The following is a 20,101-nucleotide window of genomic DNA, read 5'->3' as shown; positions in this document are numbered from 1 at the left end:
GATTCTTAAACTAAATATTTCATCAGCCTTCTCCAATTGCTTCACTCTGGTCTGTTTTTTCGAGATTACTCACGAAAACATTATTTAAATTTTTTTCCCCTCGTATGAGTCATGAGCACACAGGGAAGGGAAAGTAGTTTCATTTTGTTTTTATACCAATAATAAAAGTAGTAATTTTTTTTCCTAAACTCAAGCATGGGTTCTACTATAATCCAGCAGGAGCAAAACAGGATGTAAGAATCATTCTGGGAAGTATTTCTGCCACAATATTAAATTTTATTTAGCACCAAAATGCCAAAGAGTCCTTGAGCCTTAACACTGCACCTGATTCATTGTTCAGGCAGACTCCTGGTTTATTAATATCCATCTTTTATAAAGATGGATAAAAGAGTCTTCCTTACAAAATCAGCTCTTGCCTCAATGGAATTCTAATCCACCAGTAGTCCCACTGCCTACTTTTCATAATCCTTGCAAACCCATGGATACAATGTTGCTTTTAAAGAAAGCTTTAAATAAACCCTTACATTAGAATCTCTATAGCATTAAAATTCCATCTGTTAAAATATATTCTATCTAGTTGAATACCTTTTTTATAATGCAGAACTAAAAAAAAAACATTTTTGCAGTGCTTTACAAAAACTGAGCATGCCGCTGCCCTACAGAGGAGAATTTACTACTCTGAATGTCTAGGGGCTTTTCCTTATTTCTGTCTCTCAAATGATAAGCAAATGTATAGCTTAGGGAAAACAAATTATAAAAAGGATATGAAGATTAATCATCCAATTCCTAGAATTTACTGGTCACTAGCACTTAAATTTATTCCATCATTTCTTTATAATCAGAATACACATTGCCATTTTTGCCCATTCTTTCCAGCAAAGCTGAACTGAGAACTTGAAAGGGAGATTCCAGCCCAGTTGTAATGACACTACCAAAACAGTGGGGATGTGATGTATTCAAGCATCTGTGCACTAAACTAAATCTTCATACATAAAAACCAGAAATCCTGCATATGCATAATATGCATATAATTAAATAAATTTACTATATCATTCAACATAAGAATTGATTTATCTTATGCAGATTTACATAAATGAACAACAAATGTTTTTGTCTGAATGACAAACCTTGAATGCTTGATTTTAACTTATAAAACACCCCAACAAAATAGAAAGAGAAACAAACAAAAGAACCCCAATCACAAACAAACTGTAGGCAAATGCTTACACAGCAGAAAAGGAGCTATCCTTCTTTGGTTTCTTCTTTTCTCGAGCATCACTAAAATCAAGAGCAGCTTTGTCCATTCCTAGTAACTCACTGATCCTGTCCCGGCCATAGAACTCACCATATTTATCCATTACCTAAAGTTAGAAGGAATATTCAAAAATATTCATCAGTTGGGTAGACCAGCTGTTATTTAGCCTGGCTCTGGAGACAAGAGGTTTAGCATACAAGGAGCCTTAAAACAGTGCTTCATGACTATGGATGACATAGTGATCACAAGATCTTGAACATACAGTTACGGCTAAATATTATTTTCAATGAATTCAAACTATCCCTTATCTCTTTCTTACAAAATTTAACATGTTTTGTTAGTAATTTTTATGGAAATAAACTTTTATTTGCTCTCATTTTGACTAAACACACAGCTCCTTCCTAAATATTTTCTGTCTCTTCTCATTTTAAAAGAATAGTCAAAGAAATACAAAATTGTCTACAACAAGATCATAACTCAGTGATTCATGCAGGTGAGGTGGTATTTTGCCAGTTTTCTAATAGGAAATACTTTAAATGTTTATTGATACTTTTGCAGATTTTTAGAGACAAGCTTTTTTGTAACAAGCCTGAAAACAGTGCTTTACGACTGGATTATTCCGTAGACTGGGGATTAAAATACAAATATATATAAAAGAAGACATTCTTTGCAAACCAGTATATTTGAAGGCACTTAAATCATACAGCACAGTTCCTCAGCCAAAGCTAAAGTACCAAATCTTCCACACAACTTAAAACCATACTCCTTTCCCTTTTGATTTGAGCTTTCCTTGATCAACTACATTGACAGAAGCAGTGTAGAATTTTATTTTCTTTCTTGAGTACTCTGTGAGAGCTACTGCTTCTCCTTTGCTTAGACAGACAGGTAGAAATCTGTATATAACAACTTAAAATATGAAAAAAACATTTCCCACAGCAAAATGAATACACAATTCAAAGGAATTTTTTTGTCAGATTGACCTAAGATTGTTACAAAGCAGAAGAGCTAAGAGCATTAAAAAGACATGTTTCCAATAGTACGATACAAGATTGGCATTGAAGTGTGAAGAAGGGGTAAATCTGATCCAACAACATGTACATCCTCTTTTGCAATTGTGACCAAACACACTAAAAAGATTATTTTTGCTGTAAGCTATTGTACAAACATTTGATTTATTCCTTAAGAGCAAGCTGAGGAAACATTTAAAATAGCATTTGTAAGAAATGAGCTTTTGCAAGTCCCTGCTTAGAGAGGACTATTTTTGAAGAGAGATCGTTAGCTAATGCAATAAAAGCTCACCTGCACACCCACAAAGGAGCCCAGAGACACAACGGTTGGGGGAGAGTACAAAGAATACCTTGCCCAGCTAGTCCCAAGTCCATCAGCCCATTAAAGGCCCATTTCCTCGAGCCCAGAGGACTACAGTGGCACAGTGGCAGGCAGGAACCCAAACTATGGATTCACAGTGAATAGATGCTCTGCCTGGTCCCTCCCAGGGCAGTTCCAGGAGAGCCTCAGACCCAGTGTCCAAATCTGAAACCCATCAAGATGAGTCACTGGTAATAACTTTCCAGATCACCTGTCAGACTAAGAGGATTACTGCCAACGGATGCATGCACTATGCATCCCATAAATGGGATGTTATTGGATGTTACAGGGAGAAAGCAAAGATGGAGAAAGGGATGGATTTAGGTGACTTGGGGAGGAAAAACTGTGGGAAATAGAGAGGGACAAAAGGGACAAGTGGTCAAAAGGGACAAAAAGGGGGGGGGTGTCTTCTTATTAATTACTTTTTAACTTTCTATTGAGTGAGGGACACCATTCTTTGCGTATAGAGGCAAATACATAAATGCACACAGACAAAACATTTTACGTAATTTGCATTATACATATAAGTGCACACAAAATTTGTCATGTAATTTCATGAATGTATTTGAATTACTGTTTTATACAAAAAGCTATATGTAGAAGAAGTTTGAACAAAAAACTATCCAAACCACTCCAAAGTAGTTGTAAGAATGAGGTAAGGAATTCTGTGTATTTTAATATTGTAAATATGGAAATCTACATTGAATCAAAGTTTTATTTCAAAGAAGTGTGGTCCACATTCCTCCAAACACGGAAAGAAATATGCATTAAAATTTTTTTTTAACTTCATTTATCTTTTTAAAAATAAGCCTCACCTTTCTTTTCACAAACTTGTCCCAGTAGTTATTTGGAAAAGACCTGAAAAACACAGATAAATAAGATTAAATTTTAGACAAATATATACCAATATTGTTTCTATGAGTCTCTGTGTGGTGGCTATCACCAGTTAGTCACTTGTGAACCCTCTGGAGTGCAAGTTGCCAGATGGCGTTCAGCCTACCATTTAAATGTGGCTTAAGAAGCACAGCAGAGCCAATGCCTGCAGACAGAGTTCTAGAGCAGCTACATCCATCCCACACACAGTCCCACCAGGCAGAGAGATGGAACTTTAAATAGGTGATGCAAAGCATAGCTCACTCTTGAACTGAGAGCAATCCACAACCATCATCACTGTGCTTGTCAAAACAAACTCATTGCATTTTTTTTTCTTTTATGAAGAGAATTAATTTTAAGGCAAAAATCTGGGAATGTATAAGATCAAACAGTGACAGTAAAAATGAGAGTAAACATTAGCCTCGCACGTTTTGTACATCCTTGCTAGAAATATATCCCTAATAATTGTTTATTTCAGACAAGATGGATGATAAGTATATAATTGTGGAAATAGAAGAACAATTACTTGCAAGGCTATAATGAGACAGAGTAAGTAAAAACTCACTGTGTGTTGATTACAAGTCTATCCCACTGTCCCTTAATATCATCTTCTGATGGCTGCTCAGTTATATATAGCCCATCAAATTCCAATTTCCTTGCCACTTCCTTTTCTCTCTTAAAAATAACCAGTGGAACCTGTGGTTGAAAAAAAATACAAGAATTATTTAAAATGCACTGATATGTCTGCAAACTTTAAGAAAAGCTGGTTGTTATGAAAAATTAAGAATCCAAACTGAATAAAGCAAAAATAGTACTTAAAAAATTAAAAGTCTTAACAACTACAGTGTACCAAACAGTTGTAAAAAGATGGCCAAAACCCCTGAAGAGGGATCCTTCAAATAAAAACAGTTTTTCAGTGCTATGATTAGAGGTAGTCAAGTGAAAGAGAGCTAAAATATTTTTTTTAATCCACAGAAATTCTAGTTCCAAAATATTAACTTGGGACCACATTTTTGGATTTCATTTTGATACCCAGAAATGTTAGAGGCTCCTTTTATTTGTTGAAGAATTTTTGAGGTTTCACAGTGAGAAACAAAGTGTTTCACTGCAGAGAGCAAAGACTGTAAGCAATAAAAATAGAATTGTCAGCAGCTGAGACACCTAGCCAGGCTTTACCTACAATTCTCTTTCATCAGCTGAATGATTTCAAAAGTACATTCCAAGAAGGCAGATGTAAACAGTGGTTCAAGTTCAGTGGATTTTCCTAAGAAATCTCTTCCCAAAAAAAAGTAAACTGTACTCTTTCCTGGAACTATTTCACAGGTCCCCAAAATGCATCCACCTTGCATCACCCACCTTGACTGTGATAGGAGTTGAGTGGACATGAGTGTACTGAAACAGTAATAATGAAAATGTAATGGATTTCATGCTCAGCAATATCCAGAAGCAAACCTATGAGACACAGGCCTGCAGTTCCAAAGATTTTGGATTTAAAAATCTCCAAAATAGAGACTGAAACCACCATTGGACCGTATTTTGGTTTCAGAATTGGAAAGAAGGCAATTCATTACAATAAATATTGACAACAATGTTTTTCCCTCCTAGTCAGAGAAAAAATGTTCAAAAAAAAGATTCATAGTAGGAACAAACGAAAATGTATGAGGTGGGAGAAGAAAACATCTCAAAAGCCAGAAATATAAGCTTTTGTGCTGCATGGCAACCAGTGCAACAAAAAATGTTTCAGTATTTATTGACCTGCAGGGATACTTAAGGTAGAGATTAAAACCAACACTAAATGCAATAATATGATGAAAATTTCCTTGAACTACAAATGCAGATTGTGCCTTTAGCATAGAACAAATTATTAGCCTTTAAAAGAGGAAAAGAAAAATATTAAGGACCATATAAGACCTTAATAAAAATATTAAAAGCACAAATGAGCAGCTGGGTCATAGCAAGGGTCCATTTAATTTAACACTATCCTGCACTTTGACATATAGCTTTTGCCCTGGAAGAGTGTAAAGATGGGAGAAGTACATCTCAGATACACTTCTCCCAGCTCCAGAGATTTATGACATTTGGTTTTTTTAAACCACAACCAACATTTTGTCAATGGAAGTTTTGCCATCTTTAGTTTTCACATCCCTAACAGAGATCTTCTAAAAGATGCTTAGGCTCCTGCCAGAACACTACCAGCAGAGTGTTTGTATGAAAAGTGGGCATTTTGTAGTCACAATATGCAGCAGCAGTAGTCCAAAATGCTGCATTCTTTTCAAATGACCTAGGTGACAGACTAGCAATGCAGATACTGTCGTCTACCTCCCTCTGGTCATGTGCGTTCACACCTTGTCTTCGACAGTCACAAGCAGCTTCTGAATCAGGTTACTGCCGTGACTGTCTGGCTGACAGCAAATCAGACTCTGGCCTACAACCTCCTGAATACACACATCACCTAACACACACTTTCTGGGTACATTACACTAACAAAATAGTATTTCTTTACATGGTGCCCCAACCTGCTTAAGCAGGTTGACTTTGTTCTAATTTATACCACTTGACAGATAAAAAAGTTTAGACCTAGAAAAAAGTTTTTTTCCTTACTTTCAAACAATAATAGCCTATGATGCAGAAGAATGAGATGACTGTGTGTAGGATGGCCAAAATCCGCAGTGTGGGCTCCATGTAGCCACTGCTTTCTTCCAGGACATAATGCACTGCAATGACCCTCTCATCATCGCTTTCCAGAATGTTCAACTTGGTACTTTCACCATCAGATACCACAGGAAGTTCCTTTTCTTCTGGCACAGCAGATGTGGAGACCTGTTTAAAACACTTAATATTGCAGCTGTATTCCTTTGACAGGAGCTTTACAATACTACAAGCTAAGTAGTATAGCTGGAAAGAACGATACCAAGAACAATATCACTGTAAAGAAAGAATTTTTTTTGCATAAAAATGTCCACAAATAATATCTCAGCAAAATCTTTTCATCTTGTTACACCAGTCTGTGATAGTGTGCTTTTTCTTTTCTTTTTTTTCACTATCTGTCCATGTTACCAAATTTGGTCCATGATGAATTTTATCACCTCAAATTCAAGAAAGGGCACAGCCCTCTTAGAAGAAACCCCTGACAAACCTGCACGTAGTCTTTATCATCAGGGCTCTGCCAGAAACTGATTTGAGTCCAAAGACTCTAGAGTTGCATTAATGATACTAAAAGCCTTGACAAAATCAGTGATATTCTAGGCAGCTTAAGATGATGTGACTCCTTGCAGTACACACCCTCTCAGGAGAGCATAATGGCACAAGAAAACATCTCAAATGACATGGATTAGTTTAAGTTACCTATGAAGGCTCAGCTTGGCTGGTTCACTGTACTGGGAAATGGAGCATATGAGGCACAGGTATGCCTTTCAGCCTGCTGCCTTTGTCCCAGCATAATGCTCTGTAAATAGCTATTTGTGTTCTGGAAGTCTATTCTTACTTGACGCAAATGTTCAGCTGTCACCACGTTAGATTTCTGAAGTGCTAGGATGAAGTAGGTATTTAATCTGTTAGGTTAGGCAGTTTTACTATAGCATATTGTCTACAAAACACAGATGTTTTTCAGTGTGCAATCTAAAAAGCAGTATTTTGAGAAATTTACCTTATAGAAAAGCAGGATAAAGTTGATGGCAAAAGCAACAAATAATGCCAACATCCTCATGTTGTAAAAGTTTCGTGCAAAATAATTCTGAAAAGAGAACAGAACATAAATATACTTCGCCTAATAAAGATTCAACCATCATTAGTAAATTGCTGCTGAGAGGGGGGTTTGTGGGGGTTTTTTCTGAACTTTTTCACAGAATTAGAAAAAAAAATCCAAACCCACAAACATTTTGGGTGATGTACAAGTTCTATCCTACTCTACACGTGCAATAATGGATAAAGGAGCTTTCTTTTCACTCCATGCATAAAGGATGAAGGATTTCTAATTGCCTCTTATGTCATTTTCATTGTCCTCTCAATACACTTGGAGACAACACAGAGACATCACAATGTAAGAGTAATGTAGTAACAATACAGAAGTCTCTATCTTCCCTGCAGCTCAATATTCATACATATGGCAAGTTGCTACTTTTACCAAAAAATAAAAAACTCTGCATATAAGTTTATTTTAAATATTTTTTATTCCAAAATCAACTGCATTTTTACAAGGTCAGTAACAATTCATGTGTGACCTGAGTACCATGCAAGCTTTTCTGACATTATGACACATTATGAAAGGACTGCAGAAATGTACCCTTCTCCTTCCTGACAACTCACAAATCTTTACAGCACACATTTTAAATGCTTTAAGTCTCCCACAGGAATTCTTCCATTTTTTCAGCCCTAATCATAGATGACTATGAGTGAAATATAAAATGAAACTATTCGAAAAAAATTAACCAAAATTCACATGATTGCAATGTGACTACCCTAAAAATGTATCTCAGTTCAAAAGCCAGATTTAAACTCTTAATTTCCTAATAAGATTTTGACTGTGGTTTTGTAGTTTTGCTATGTTACTCTTGTTAGAAGTAGGCCATCCCTACACAATAATATACTATATACATAGTTAGAGTGTATTTCTTTTTGCTTTGCATTTCATCCTAGCCTCAGAGAATATGAATGGAATCTCCTAGCTAATAAAAGCATGGATTTTAAGCAGTTCTGGAGCAAATATTATCTGATATTTTACTGAGAGACTCTCAGATGCAGTTTTACATTTTCAGTAAGTCTTATTTTCTACAGGTTTTGAAAAACTTGACAAATATTAACTTGCTATTTCACAAAAAAAATAAATCCGTAACATCTTTTCTTATTCACTTCAGGTTAAGCATCATATCTTAGTTGATTCTTTTTATAGGTGAGCTCGTAATTTCCTGAAGTTGTCTCTCAGGGAAGGAGAAACATTACTAGCTCACTAGCTGCTGTAAAAACTCAGGAATTTTACTCACAGAAAAATGCATGGATGTTTTCCAGTGATGCACAGGCATCTCTGAAAGTCTAGGCTTGGGACAACAATTGTCTTCCTAAGAATTAATATGTGGTATATACTAAGTTATTTGTGTGTTTCTTTTCTCTAACATTCCCATTAAACCTTTGCTACCTGTCAATTTTATGGACAATGGTGGATAGAAAAATGTGGTGAAGCAGATGCTATTTGTCTTTACATTGTTAGAGTATGGTGGTACATGTCTCTGCCAGCAGCTGAACACAAAAGCTAGAGAACAGCTTACAAGAAGCTTCTGCTGGTATGCAATGATATTCTTCCAGAAAACGGATTCCTGAGCTTCTGGTTCTCCATATCTGTGCGTATGCAGTTGTCTTAATTTCTGTTTCCCCTTGTCTTCCTTGGTTTTCTCTTCTTTTTCTCCATCTTCTCCTCTTAGGATACAAAGGAAGGAAAAATAATATGTCAAATTAATAAAATTGCTAAATTAAAATCACATCGTGATTAATTAATTTAAAGATGCTATTGCATCTGTTAATGAGGCTCAAGTAGCCATGACTCATGCAGTTCATGTACATGACAAATATCGGTCTTCAGTCCAAAGTGCTGGCAAGGGTGACAGTCTTGTTAAGGCTACAGATAAACTTACTGGTTTGGCACCTTGAAGTGGGAATGCTAGCTGGTACAAGCAGGTAATCAAGAATCTGCCAGCCTTATTAGCAAGGGTCTTCTACATAGCAGTGCAGCTAATTCTTGCAGTGATAAAATGTCTGTAAGCTGACAGCTCTATGTCTGCATCAATGCCTATATGTCTAAGTGCTCCCCTCCAATCTCTTGCACTTAAGCAATCTAGTTCCCACAAAGGCTGCAGAAAACTTTCTTTCTTCTTGCACTTACAAGTCAAACCTCAAGTTTTAATTTCTGCATTTCTGCCCATCTCATGAACTCATAAGTACCCACTCCAGGAGGGGATGAATTAAGAATTTGTCAGCATCTGGTGTGTGGGTACCACCATGCTGTCTCATTAGAGCAAGTTAGAGTTCGTGGGCTGCCTTCTTCAAACACGTGATCTAAAGAACTGTGAATTATCTCAGAAGTTAATTTGACCTGTCAGCATGAGAGATGAAAAGAACACAGAAGTCCACTTGAAGCCAAACCAGAGTGAGAGGCAACTTCTAAGCTACATTATTAATTTCTCAGTACCTATCTACAAACAGAATAACTGATGTCCAAAGCTGCTCCTCTTCCTAGGACACATTTGATAAACTTTCACTTGAAAGTTTGTCATGTTAGGAGTAACTTCACGGAAGCTAATAGTGCCAGGCACTGCACTCCTCACAGAGAATACAGGTATTACTGCAACTCACACAGTCAAGCAGGGCAATCAACAGTAAATGACCTTCAAAAGTCAGGAAGACTCTCCCTCACAAAGTTATACTGGCCAAGTTAGAAATTTGCTGCGCTGATTAGGAAGAAGAGTTTTTGTCACAGGCAAGTGTTTGTCATCCCAGAAGAGCAATAAGAGTCTGAGACTAAGGCATCCTCTTAGAATTTTGACAGTGATAAATCAGCTACAGACACTGTACACAAAAATGTACATGTATCAGGAACCATAAAATACAGAGATGGAGAGCCATAGTTTTTACTGGTTAAAACCAAGCACTATATTTTTCTTTCCACTATTTTTATTCTGAGCTAATGGCATTAACATTGGATTTTAATGTGTCCTAAAAGTGTTTAAATGATCATTGATCAAATCTCTTCATAAAGATGCGAGAATACTCTGTAATTCATTAAAATTATACTGGAATGTTAAGGTTTTGCAAAATGCAAATAACTCAAAACATGTCATAGCAAATGGGAGAAGGTAAAGCAGATTCGGTTGCTGATGGATAGCAGGTCTCTGGAACTCAGGTGCTCTTACAAAGTTTCCAAGAGATTTTCTTCTAGCTTTCACATTTGCCAAGAAAAAAATTAATCAATCAAGCGCATTCTAAAATAAATTAAATGAACATTACAAAGGACGCTTCTGGGAAGAGGGACATGCACAGAATCAGAGTGGTGCTTGTTACATGGCATCCTTGCAAATGTGCACAGATGATGAAGATTGTTAAAAAAAAAAAAAACAACCTAATTGGAATGTGAATGGACAGAAAATGAAAGGCAAAGAAGTAAAAATCAGCCTAGTGTTTTTTCAGTGAAACAACCCCTTTTTTTTGTAGGATCACAGGTTAAAGTAATACATACTCAGCTTTTTCGGGTTCTGATTTTGTTTCTTCTTTCTCTTCCTTTTCATCTTCTTTCACCTTCTCCTACAGAAAATCAGGTTTAAAACTGTGTCTAAACAGTATTATACAGTACAGAGTTAGTTAAAAGAATATCCAGAATGCAGACTGTTAGGGTTTGTTTCTTTCTTTTTTTTTGTTAAACAACTGAAAACCTCATAAAAGATGATAATTCAATTTGCATTAATAAAGAGAGGCAATTTAACACTGAATTAAAAGCAATTCAAAACACCATGTACTTAGAGAAGGCTGTGGAAATTCAAGTTTATGACATCAGAAAGAGTAAACACCAGTAATTATACATGGTTTCTTAAAAAGTCAGAAAACCCAGAAAAACAAAGATACAAGTTTTATGTCAAGACTATACTTAATATATGAAAGAGAGAACTATATATCAGAAATAAAAGATACAGTTACCTGGATTTTTTCCTGTACTTCAGGCATTGGGGCTAAGGAGGGAGAGCTCAGTAAATCACTCAAACCAGCATTTGGATTGTGAGGGATCAATTTATACTGTCCACCTTCTCGTTTCAAATCCAAACCAAATATATCTGAGAGTAGATCACTTTCTTCTGTTAAAGTCTGCAGATCCGTCAGGTCTTCTGCAGGCAATGCAGTTTCTGTTGGCTTCCTCTCCCCTTCTTCTTCTTCCCCACGCACCTCATCCTGAGTGGGATCTGGCATATTAGCCAACAGTTCAGCCACCTTGATTTTCTTGGCTCCTTCTACTAGGCTTCCTCCAAGCAGCAAACTGCATATGATGCGAAAAAAGCCCCGGACAACACTACAAGCAAAATGCAGTAAGCCCATCAAAATGCTCCAGTAGGAAGAAAACAAAGCCATGACCATGTCCTTCATGGTCATTTTCTTCACTTTTTTCATTTGTTTCTTTAGACTCTTCATGCTGAGCATTTTCATAAGAGTCATTAAATTGTACTTGAGAGCTACTAAAGCTGACTTCATGGTAACAAGAGAAAAGAAACCCATTCTAGGATCTTCTTCATCAGAATTATCTTTCTCATTCTCCTCTTTATTAGCTGACCTTTCATTCAGATCTGACTCAGAGATCTGGGCAGCCAGTTGCATTTCAAAGATGGTATCCTCACAGAAGTTAACAAAAAGCTCCATCTTTTCTTTCTCCCCACCTTCATTTACAACATCAAATATAAACTGTCTCTTTGACTCTTTTACCTGAGGTTTTTCCCACTGAGTCCGACTTGACTCACTTATTTCAAAATAAACTCGTTCAATGCGCTTTGCACTGCCCATGATTTCTATTCGTCCAAGGAAAGGCTGAAAGTAATTCAGCACACTCTCTGACAGCTCAAGGAAAGTTTGCAAGCGTGTATCATGGGGCATGTGTTCTGACAGGTTGGTCAGGAGAACAGCGACATTGAAACCAATGTCTTTTGCAGGCTCATGAAATCGTTTCACAAACTCCTCATAGTCCAAAGTCTCATTCTCATCTGTTTCAGCACATGACAGCAGAAACTCAGTTTCCGACTGAGTGTAGTGCTTATGGCTTTCCATTGCCCTGTGAAAATCCCTCTTCGAAATTATCCCTTTACCATCAGGATCATATTCTTTGAATGCATCAGAGGAAGTCAAATCTTTCAATTTTAAGAACATATCAAAAAACTTCAGAATCATCTCCACATTGTTCGACGATTCCACAAGCATATCAACCATCTGCTTTCCAATAGTTCCATTCACAACATTACCTAGAGGTGATGACATGATATTAGAGACAATTATGTCAGCAAATGTTTTGGCAAAGAAAAGTGTATTATAATGATTAGTGAAATAATCAAAGAGTAAGAATGATAAACTATTGGATAACACACTCGCATGAGAAAGCTAGCTCTGAAATCTGGAATCTTCTACTAAGTCTGCCCTATAACTTGGAAAAAACATGTGACTGAGTATTTGCCATTACAGGAAGGATTAACAAGGCCTATAGAGAGAGATCATACACTTAATACGGTACCAAAAGTGGGGCAGCATATTATAAATTTCACTATAGAGCAACACAAACAGAACTAGTGTCACATCAACCAGATGAGAAGCTCGGTAGGTTCCTCACGGAGCACAGTCTACAGTACTAAGAATTTACTTTGCTTCTCAGTAACCTTCTATGAGCAAAGCAGTAGCAGTGGCAGTGCATGCTACACTGCAATCTGTGCTGCATTTTTTGCCCTCCAAGTTCTCACACGAGAATGTGGTAGAATGCATGTAAGAAGCCAAAAGGAAGAAAAGATCTTTGAATCATCTGTGTGTATGTCTAGTTGGTCTAGAACTAGAAGCACTAATACAAAACAGTAAAGTAGCTAAAGCAGTAGTAAGAGTATTTCTTGGCAATGACTGCATTCTCTGGGGAATCATAATTTCAGGACCTTGAACATAGTCAGTAGCAGAATCAAGCCTGTTCTTTATGGATAAGATCACTACTAAAATCAATGCAATATATTAAGGGTGTTAATAAAATGACTGATAAATTGTTTTGTCCCTAGAACTCAGGATTTCAACTTAAGTAGTAAAAAACCTTTTCATCTAAACTCAAAAGATAAGTCAAGTTCATGGAAAAAAAGTAAAACTTCTGCTAGCCCTGGATTTTATAAAGTTCTGGCACTCAGAATTAATATAACCTATGTCAGCTACACTACCTAAATCTCCCATTCACTTTCAGACCTAAAACGTCTTGTCACAACTGAGACATGAAAATTAAAAACACAAAGAAAAATACAGCATTATTTCTCAAAATAAGAAAATCACAAAGGTAAAACCTTTGCTAGAACAACTGTGAAAGAGATTTCGAATTTTTCCTACCTTCCAGCATAGACAGCAGCATGACAACCATATCTTTCTGAAGGTCCATTAATTCTTTCAGTAGTTCAATTTGGCTGGAATCCTAAATAACAAACACAGTATATAAATGATATATTGATTTCTTTACCATTTATTTATGTGCATGCATATTTCACCTTGTAAAAAGCAGACTTAGAAATTAAGAAGCTAGAAGTGTCAAAAATTATAGTACAGTGAAAATATATTTAATTGCTTAACTTCATACACAATCACCTATTTAGAAAGAGTAATTTAATAAAGACAAAACTGAACATGATAGAAGATTTAAAGCAATAACAGGGTATGTCAAGCTCACAGATTATGCTTCTGTGATGTTTCATGTCAGCTAAAATATTGTTGCTTTTGGTGTAAACAAGTTTTGGTGTAAACAGCTATAGGAAATTGTAAAAACAGTAGCACATAGAGCTCAAACTATAACATGATTCAAAACGAGTCATTTCATTATAGGCTACTGAATTTTTGGAGGGAGAAAGAAAAGTTGAAATAAAATTTTAAAATATTTATTAATAAAGTTCCATTAGTAAATCCTTAGACGTACACTAAATTGATTTCTTAGCCATCTCTTATCTCACTGGGTTTATCAAGTTTACTATGCCACTTGCCTGGAGTCTATCTGGATAGATTTATTAATTTCTTCCTCAGTGATACACTGTTACATCATGCTATTGATAACAAATACTTGAGCACTGCTGGATTTCAGTAAGTGGCACAACAAACTCAAGGTACTTTATGGCTTGGCAGGATGCTTTGCCTTAAAGAATTTTGATAAAGCTTATCTGCTTGGCCAGGAACCCAGTCAGGAGACAAAGCAATGCAAGTCATCTCTGGTGAGCTACTGGTGACACCACAGCGGTATTTTTTAGTGTTGAATATGCTAAAAGGCCAGCCTGGCTTACCATCTTCAAACACACATCTGTCCCTTTGAAGCCAGACTTGACTGATAAGCTGCTAAACTGACCTAGAGGCATATGACTGCCAGCCAACTTCTTTACGCTATTAAAATCCAGGCCACTTTCATACAGTTAGATTCTTCCACAAACTTGAAGTATATGGAGTTTCTCCCGTGGATCTGGGACACCTCTCCACAGTTACTTCCCAGGGATTGAGGGAAAGAGGAAGACGTACTCCACAAAAAGGAGTGAGATTCATCAATCTCTACGTAATGTTTCTTTTGCTAGCTTGCATATACTGCTTCCACATAGTGCACTTTGATTTTATATAATTGACAAGTGTTCTTAGCTTTTATAATGTGTAGTAAGTAATTCTGGTTAAGATCTGTCTGTTCATTTGTTGTAATAAGTAACTCATCTTTTATAAATTTATCTGATCTGCCACCATTAAAAGTTACAGAACAGTGATTTAATCACACCTCTGTAATTCCTTAAATTTAAACTGTTAACAAAATCTGAAGCTAAAGAAGGATTTATCTTCGTTTAAACCCCTTTCTGTGAAGGAGTTTAAATACAAAAAGGAATTCTTTCTGTTCTTCAGACTCAAAGAAAATGTTTTTATAATAAACTTTGTCTAAAGCACCCACTCCACCTTCAACAATGACAGTTTGGATCTTGGACTGAAAACCACATAATCTGGAAATATTAAGATTTTTAATTGATTTGCCCTGTAAGTTTTCATTACAAAAATTTTAACTAAAGAAGTTGTTTGCAACCCAGATATCTTTGTTCATTTGGATTGAAAATTGTGCTTTCTTTTTCTGCCTTAGGGATGTTTTTTAAGAAGTATTACCATTATCATATTATTGCTTCCTGGTACAAGATAGAGAATTAAAATGCAAAAAAAATACCTCAAAGTCCAAACAAAACAGTGATTTTGTTTTGCTCCTATTAAAATCTTGCTTCAAATGTTCTCCAAAAGTGCTCTGGAAACTCATGATTGAGAACAAAACCCAATTATTTAGCCTAGGCAAAATACAGACAAAAGCCATAAGGCAACTCCTTGTAACTCCACTTGGCCACACTCAACACTTCTGAAAACTGGTATTTCAACAGAATATGAAAAGCTTACTTGTAGATACAAAAATGCTGCTAGCAAGGATTTTCTTGCTATTTTCTAAGTCCGTGAGAGACTTTTCTCTCTCACAGAAGAGGTAGCAGAGTTATGTAAACAACCAAACACCTGCAACCTTGAGAAGCCTTGTTTATGGTACAGTAGAAAAATATTTTGACAATGGATGTTTTAGGATTTTAGCCAATCATCCCAAGGGGTGGCTGATCCTTTGCCCAATTAGACTATGAATAAAAAAAGCTATAAAAGAGTTTGTAAAATAATTAAATAAATCAATCTTGCTGCACAATTCCTGCCTGCTGGATCTTTCCTTCTCCCTACGGCTGCGGGACATGGTAATATACCCTAGGGCATTTTTTAATATTTATTAATATATTCTTGTAATCAATATAAACAAGCAAAAGAGCCGCTGTCTATTCTGGTATTTCCTGCTGGCCCTCATAAGGAGTTTCCAAAAGCCAAAAGCTTGATCTGCAAGCAAGAGGAAGACAGCATCACTATGTACAGTGATGCATTTGGAGTGATACACTTGGAGTAGACTGTGTTTCTGTCATCCCACAGAACACCATAAGTTACTCCACACATTTTGGTGGATCTTGTTGTGCAAAGCAGCTGGGCTATCTTTGAAGAGGAAGGATGAGTATCATTATTTTCTAGATTCACTAATCGAAAGATGCTGTGAAGCCACTCTGGGCACAGCTGAGACTATAAACTTGTCATTACTGTAGAAGCAAATATTGCCAATAGCCACATCGTATTTCATAATCCACACATAGCTACCATGTGTTTGACTCACTGTAAGTAACTGCTTAAATACCTCTTTCAAGTTTGCTTTAGTGGAACAGGAAGAAAGCACAATAGCCTTCACCATGGCCTACCCAAATATTGACTATTTAAAAATTCTTAAAATAATAAAGATGTTTCAAAACCAGAACAGTATCTACAGGCACCTTTAAATGCACTTTAGTAGAAATTCAGTGCATTTCTCTTGAAAAACAGGTTTGACTGTTTGTCAAAATATGCCACTTGTGAGAAGAAGTCTTCTATTTAGCCATAAAGAGTGAGACACGTACCTGTAGCCCAAAGTCCACAAGCGTAAGCAAGCAGCCTACTTTCATCCATAAAGTTCCAAGGGCAGGAAGAATAACAATCTGAGCAAGACTACTTTAATTTATGCAAATAATACTTACATGGACACCTTCGGAGCTAAATAATGAAATCTAAAACCTCCGAGCCTTCAGAGCTGTATTTCTTCACAGTAACTAACACTTTTACAAGCATATGACATTTTTCTCTGAAAATGTCAAATCATGTAAAAAAATTAGAATCACTGCATTCAATTAAGATGTGTGATTCTTCTAAAAAGTTAAGAAGGTGAAAAATGCACTGAAAATGAAAAGTTTTCACACCCTGAAGAACTGCCTGTGCCAGTCCGCTCCACTATTTCTACGGCTTATGAAATGAATACTCACATCTAAAAGAAATTCACCCATTATAAGGTCTGACTACTCTCTACTAAGAGTGAGAAAAGCTTAAATGCAGACAGGTGTTAAACTAGGGTTCAATAATGATGAACTAGGGCTCAGTGCAGGAGCCATCAATGAACACGATGAGTCCTGCATAGAAGGAAACTGCAGAAAACACTGTGAGAGAATTTTGGTACAAAAGATCGGAACCGAGAGTTCTTTCTGAATATCAGTGATACGATTTGCAGTTTCATCTACCCTGCTTTGTGCCTGTGGCCAGTAACCCAATTACAGGCGTGCTATTCACACCCACTACACTTTTGTAGTTTACTCCCTCAATTTTAATGTAGTCTATCACTTCTGCCTTTTATTTTTCTAACTGTTGCTACTAATGACTCAAACATGTTAATATGTTCTTTTCTGTTTTACAGAAATGCTAGTGACTTGTAAAGGAAAAAGTAAAACAAAAATATACCTGAGACAGCTTCATCTGCATGTGGGCAAACACATGAAGGAAACCAACTACAGCATCCCACAATCTGCTGTGTGCCAGACTTTGCTGATTCCCAGTACACGGACCCTATTGTTTAGGCAACAACAACAACAACAACAACAACAACAACAACAGGAAAAAAAAAGAAAACCAAAGTTTGTTTGCAAGAAATTCGACAAAAACAGGAAGAAAGATACGTAAGTGCATAACTTGGGGCTGTCCTTTAGAAGTTGCTTTAATTTTAGAAAATTTAAATCTATCTAGAATTATGTATTTAATAACACCACTGACTGTAAACAATGCCTACTTTTAATAACCATTCTGTCTGTTTTAGCCAAATCTCAATATACTAATTAAGAACTTCAAAGTGTGTATCTCCTTGTAACTTTAAACAATAAATACTGAAGGGGTACAAATCTTCAAGCTGTTTCTTTGCTATGTAGTTCTGTAAATTAGGAATAACCTTATAGAAGGTTAATGCAAAATTCACATAAGGGATTAGAGAATCAGTCTCCTGATTTTTTTTCCCCAGTATATTGTAGAACACAGTGCTAAAAAATACTTAAAGAAAATCCTAACTTCTGGAAAACGGGAACACAAGGGCTTTTGAAGCCTCAAAGGGTAATAAATAAAATCTCTACCAGGTAAAAACACTACTTGCAATTTGAGAAATATGTATACATTAGATATATTTACACACATGCATACAAGCTGCCTCTTCTCATTTTTATTCAGTCCTATTCTACCACATTTCATCCTCATGAACTGTAACATACTATTTTCATAATAATTATTTTCATCTGAATGAAAACAATATACTAGACACCTAACAGTGTAATGAGGTCCTCTCTAACTTGCTTATTATACATAGAATCAAATTCTAATATTGTCAGCGGATTTACACAAGCAATTAATGCAGAACTAAATGACACTAAATTCTTTAGATATCCTGGAAGAACTGCTATATTTTTATTTTGACAGAATTGATCCCAATCTCATTTACTGCTGAGTCCACCTCAAGTGCTTCTCTACCATTCTCAAATAGAAAGTGTGAATTCACTATTTCGAACATAGCATTGATGCCTTAACCTTATTCCTGACACAAAATACTATCTAATGTTATATTGACTAAGCAGCAACTATGATCTGCGCTGAAATTAGTTTTCTCAGTGGATTAAAGGTAAAGGCTTTAAAGTGGGTAACACTGCTGCAGTCTAATAAAAATTTAGAACAAAACTCTACTATCTTACATAGATTATTATTAATTTAATAATTTTAAATTTTAATATATTTATAAGATTGTAAAGAGTAGTGACAGGTATATATATTTGAATATTTTGCTTTCTACATAAGTAAATTCATTAAAATAATGCTGAAGAATAAATGTATCTATATTATATTTCTATTTTATATCTAGGTACTTTATATCTTCATGCCAAATGTGTGACGAATTTTATTTCAAGTTCATAACATTCTAATGAAATTAATTTACCTGGATATACTCTGTGAGAGTATTGAAAACTTGTTTTGCAACCTGGATGGCTTTGGAAAAATTTCGTTGTCCTTGTTCATCAATAACATCCTTCCCAGAATAATACCAATAGAAATCACTAATGGATTCCTAAAGAAAAAACAGTTGTGAGAAGCACAAAGAGATTGTGTGGCCAAACTGGCTCTAACAGGAAATTCACCAGTATAAGAAAAACAGTATTAGACAGTTCTAGTTCTGAAAATTATTTAGTTTATAAAGACTTTAAATGAATCACCCAGTGATTCTCAAGTACTACTTCAAGAATTGCAGTTCCATCTGAAGGGAATCAGTAAGAAAACAAATACGAGGAAAGAAATAACTTAAAAACCCCACAGCAAACCTCAAAATAAAATAAATTAAAAATTAGATGAATTGGTATCTGCTCTTAGAAATACAACTGCCTGCATTCTGAAATGGAGTGCTCAGTAGTACTGCCATGCTGCACGCTTTTCATTAAACAATGTCTCTTTATACTGCGTTCTTGACACCTTGTCAATAGTGGGAGAAAATGTTGCTTTGTGCGCATGATTCCTCTCTCCATCTTCCCCAAAGGCTTGAAGTTTCAACCAAGTAATCAATGGAATGAAAAATCATTGTATTGTCTCTACAACCTCTACAGAATGCGTAAAGATAGAAAGCAATGTTGATAGCAGCAACAGTGTAAACAAAAAAAGAAAAAGAATTTTCAAAGTCTGGAATTCTCAGAGCAAATAAATGAATGGCTAAAGGGAACTTAACTAGATAAATATTTTTTAAAAAACTCAACAAAATATATTATCACATGCAGTGATTTTCAGAAAGAAGAGAATTATAGGTAAATATTATGAACATTTATCACAAAATATTGTTTTCATACCATTCACATGCTCCAGTCTGGAAACAAAGTAGATTTTTTTCATTACTTTCTATTCGGTTGTGACAATGAAATGTTTTCATATTAAAAGGATTTGGCAGATAATTCAAAATAC

The 20,101-nt window shown here is 35.7% G+C and overlaps 1 protein-coding gene across 1 annotated transcript in view; it reads right to left on the bottom strand.

The window, feature by feature from the left end:
- Positions 1-20,101, bottom strand: part of RYR2 (ryanodine receptor 2) — a gene marked incomplete at both ends in the record, with an annotated part of 390,473 nt that overhangs the window by 14,074 nt on the left and 356,298 nt on the right. Inside the window, 11 exons of the mRNA XM_082276741.1 lie at positions 1,228-1,361; positions 3,439-3,481; positions 4,062-4,192; positions 6,098-6,316; positions 7,143-7,229; positions 8,758-8,905; positions 10,719-10,783; positions 11,174-12,477; positions 13,583-13,664; positions 17,585-17,689; positions 19,095-19,223. Coding sequence (XP_082132867.1) covers positions 1,228-1,361; positions 3,439-3,481; positions 4,062-4,192; positions 6,098-6,316; positions 7,143-7,229; positions 8,758-8,905; positions 10,719-10,783; positions 11,174-12,477; positions 13,583-13,664; positions 17,585-17,689; positions 19,095-19,223 — 2,447 coding nt within the window. The remainder of the gene's footprint in view (positions 1-1,227; positions 1,362-3,438; positions 3,482-4,061; positions 4,193-6,097; positions 6,317-7,142; positions 7,230-8,757; positions 8,906-10,718; positions 10,784-11,173; positions 12,478-13,582; positions 13,665-17,584; positions 17,690-19,094; positions 19,224-20,101) is intronic.

Source organism: Coloeus monedula, assembly GCF_965178545.1.
Source record: "Coloeus monedula genome assembly, chromosome: 2".
NCBI classification, from domain to species: Eukaryota; Metazoa; Chordata; class Aves; order Passeriformes; family Corvidae; genus Coloeus; species Coloeus monedula.
Note: the sequence above shows the minus strand (reverse complement) of the source record. Positions and strands in the feature narration are given on the sequence as shown.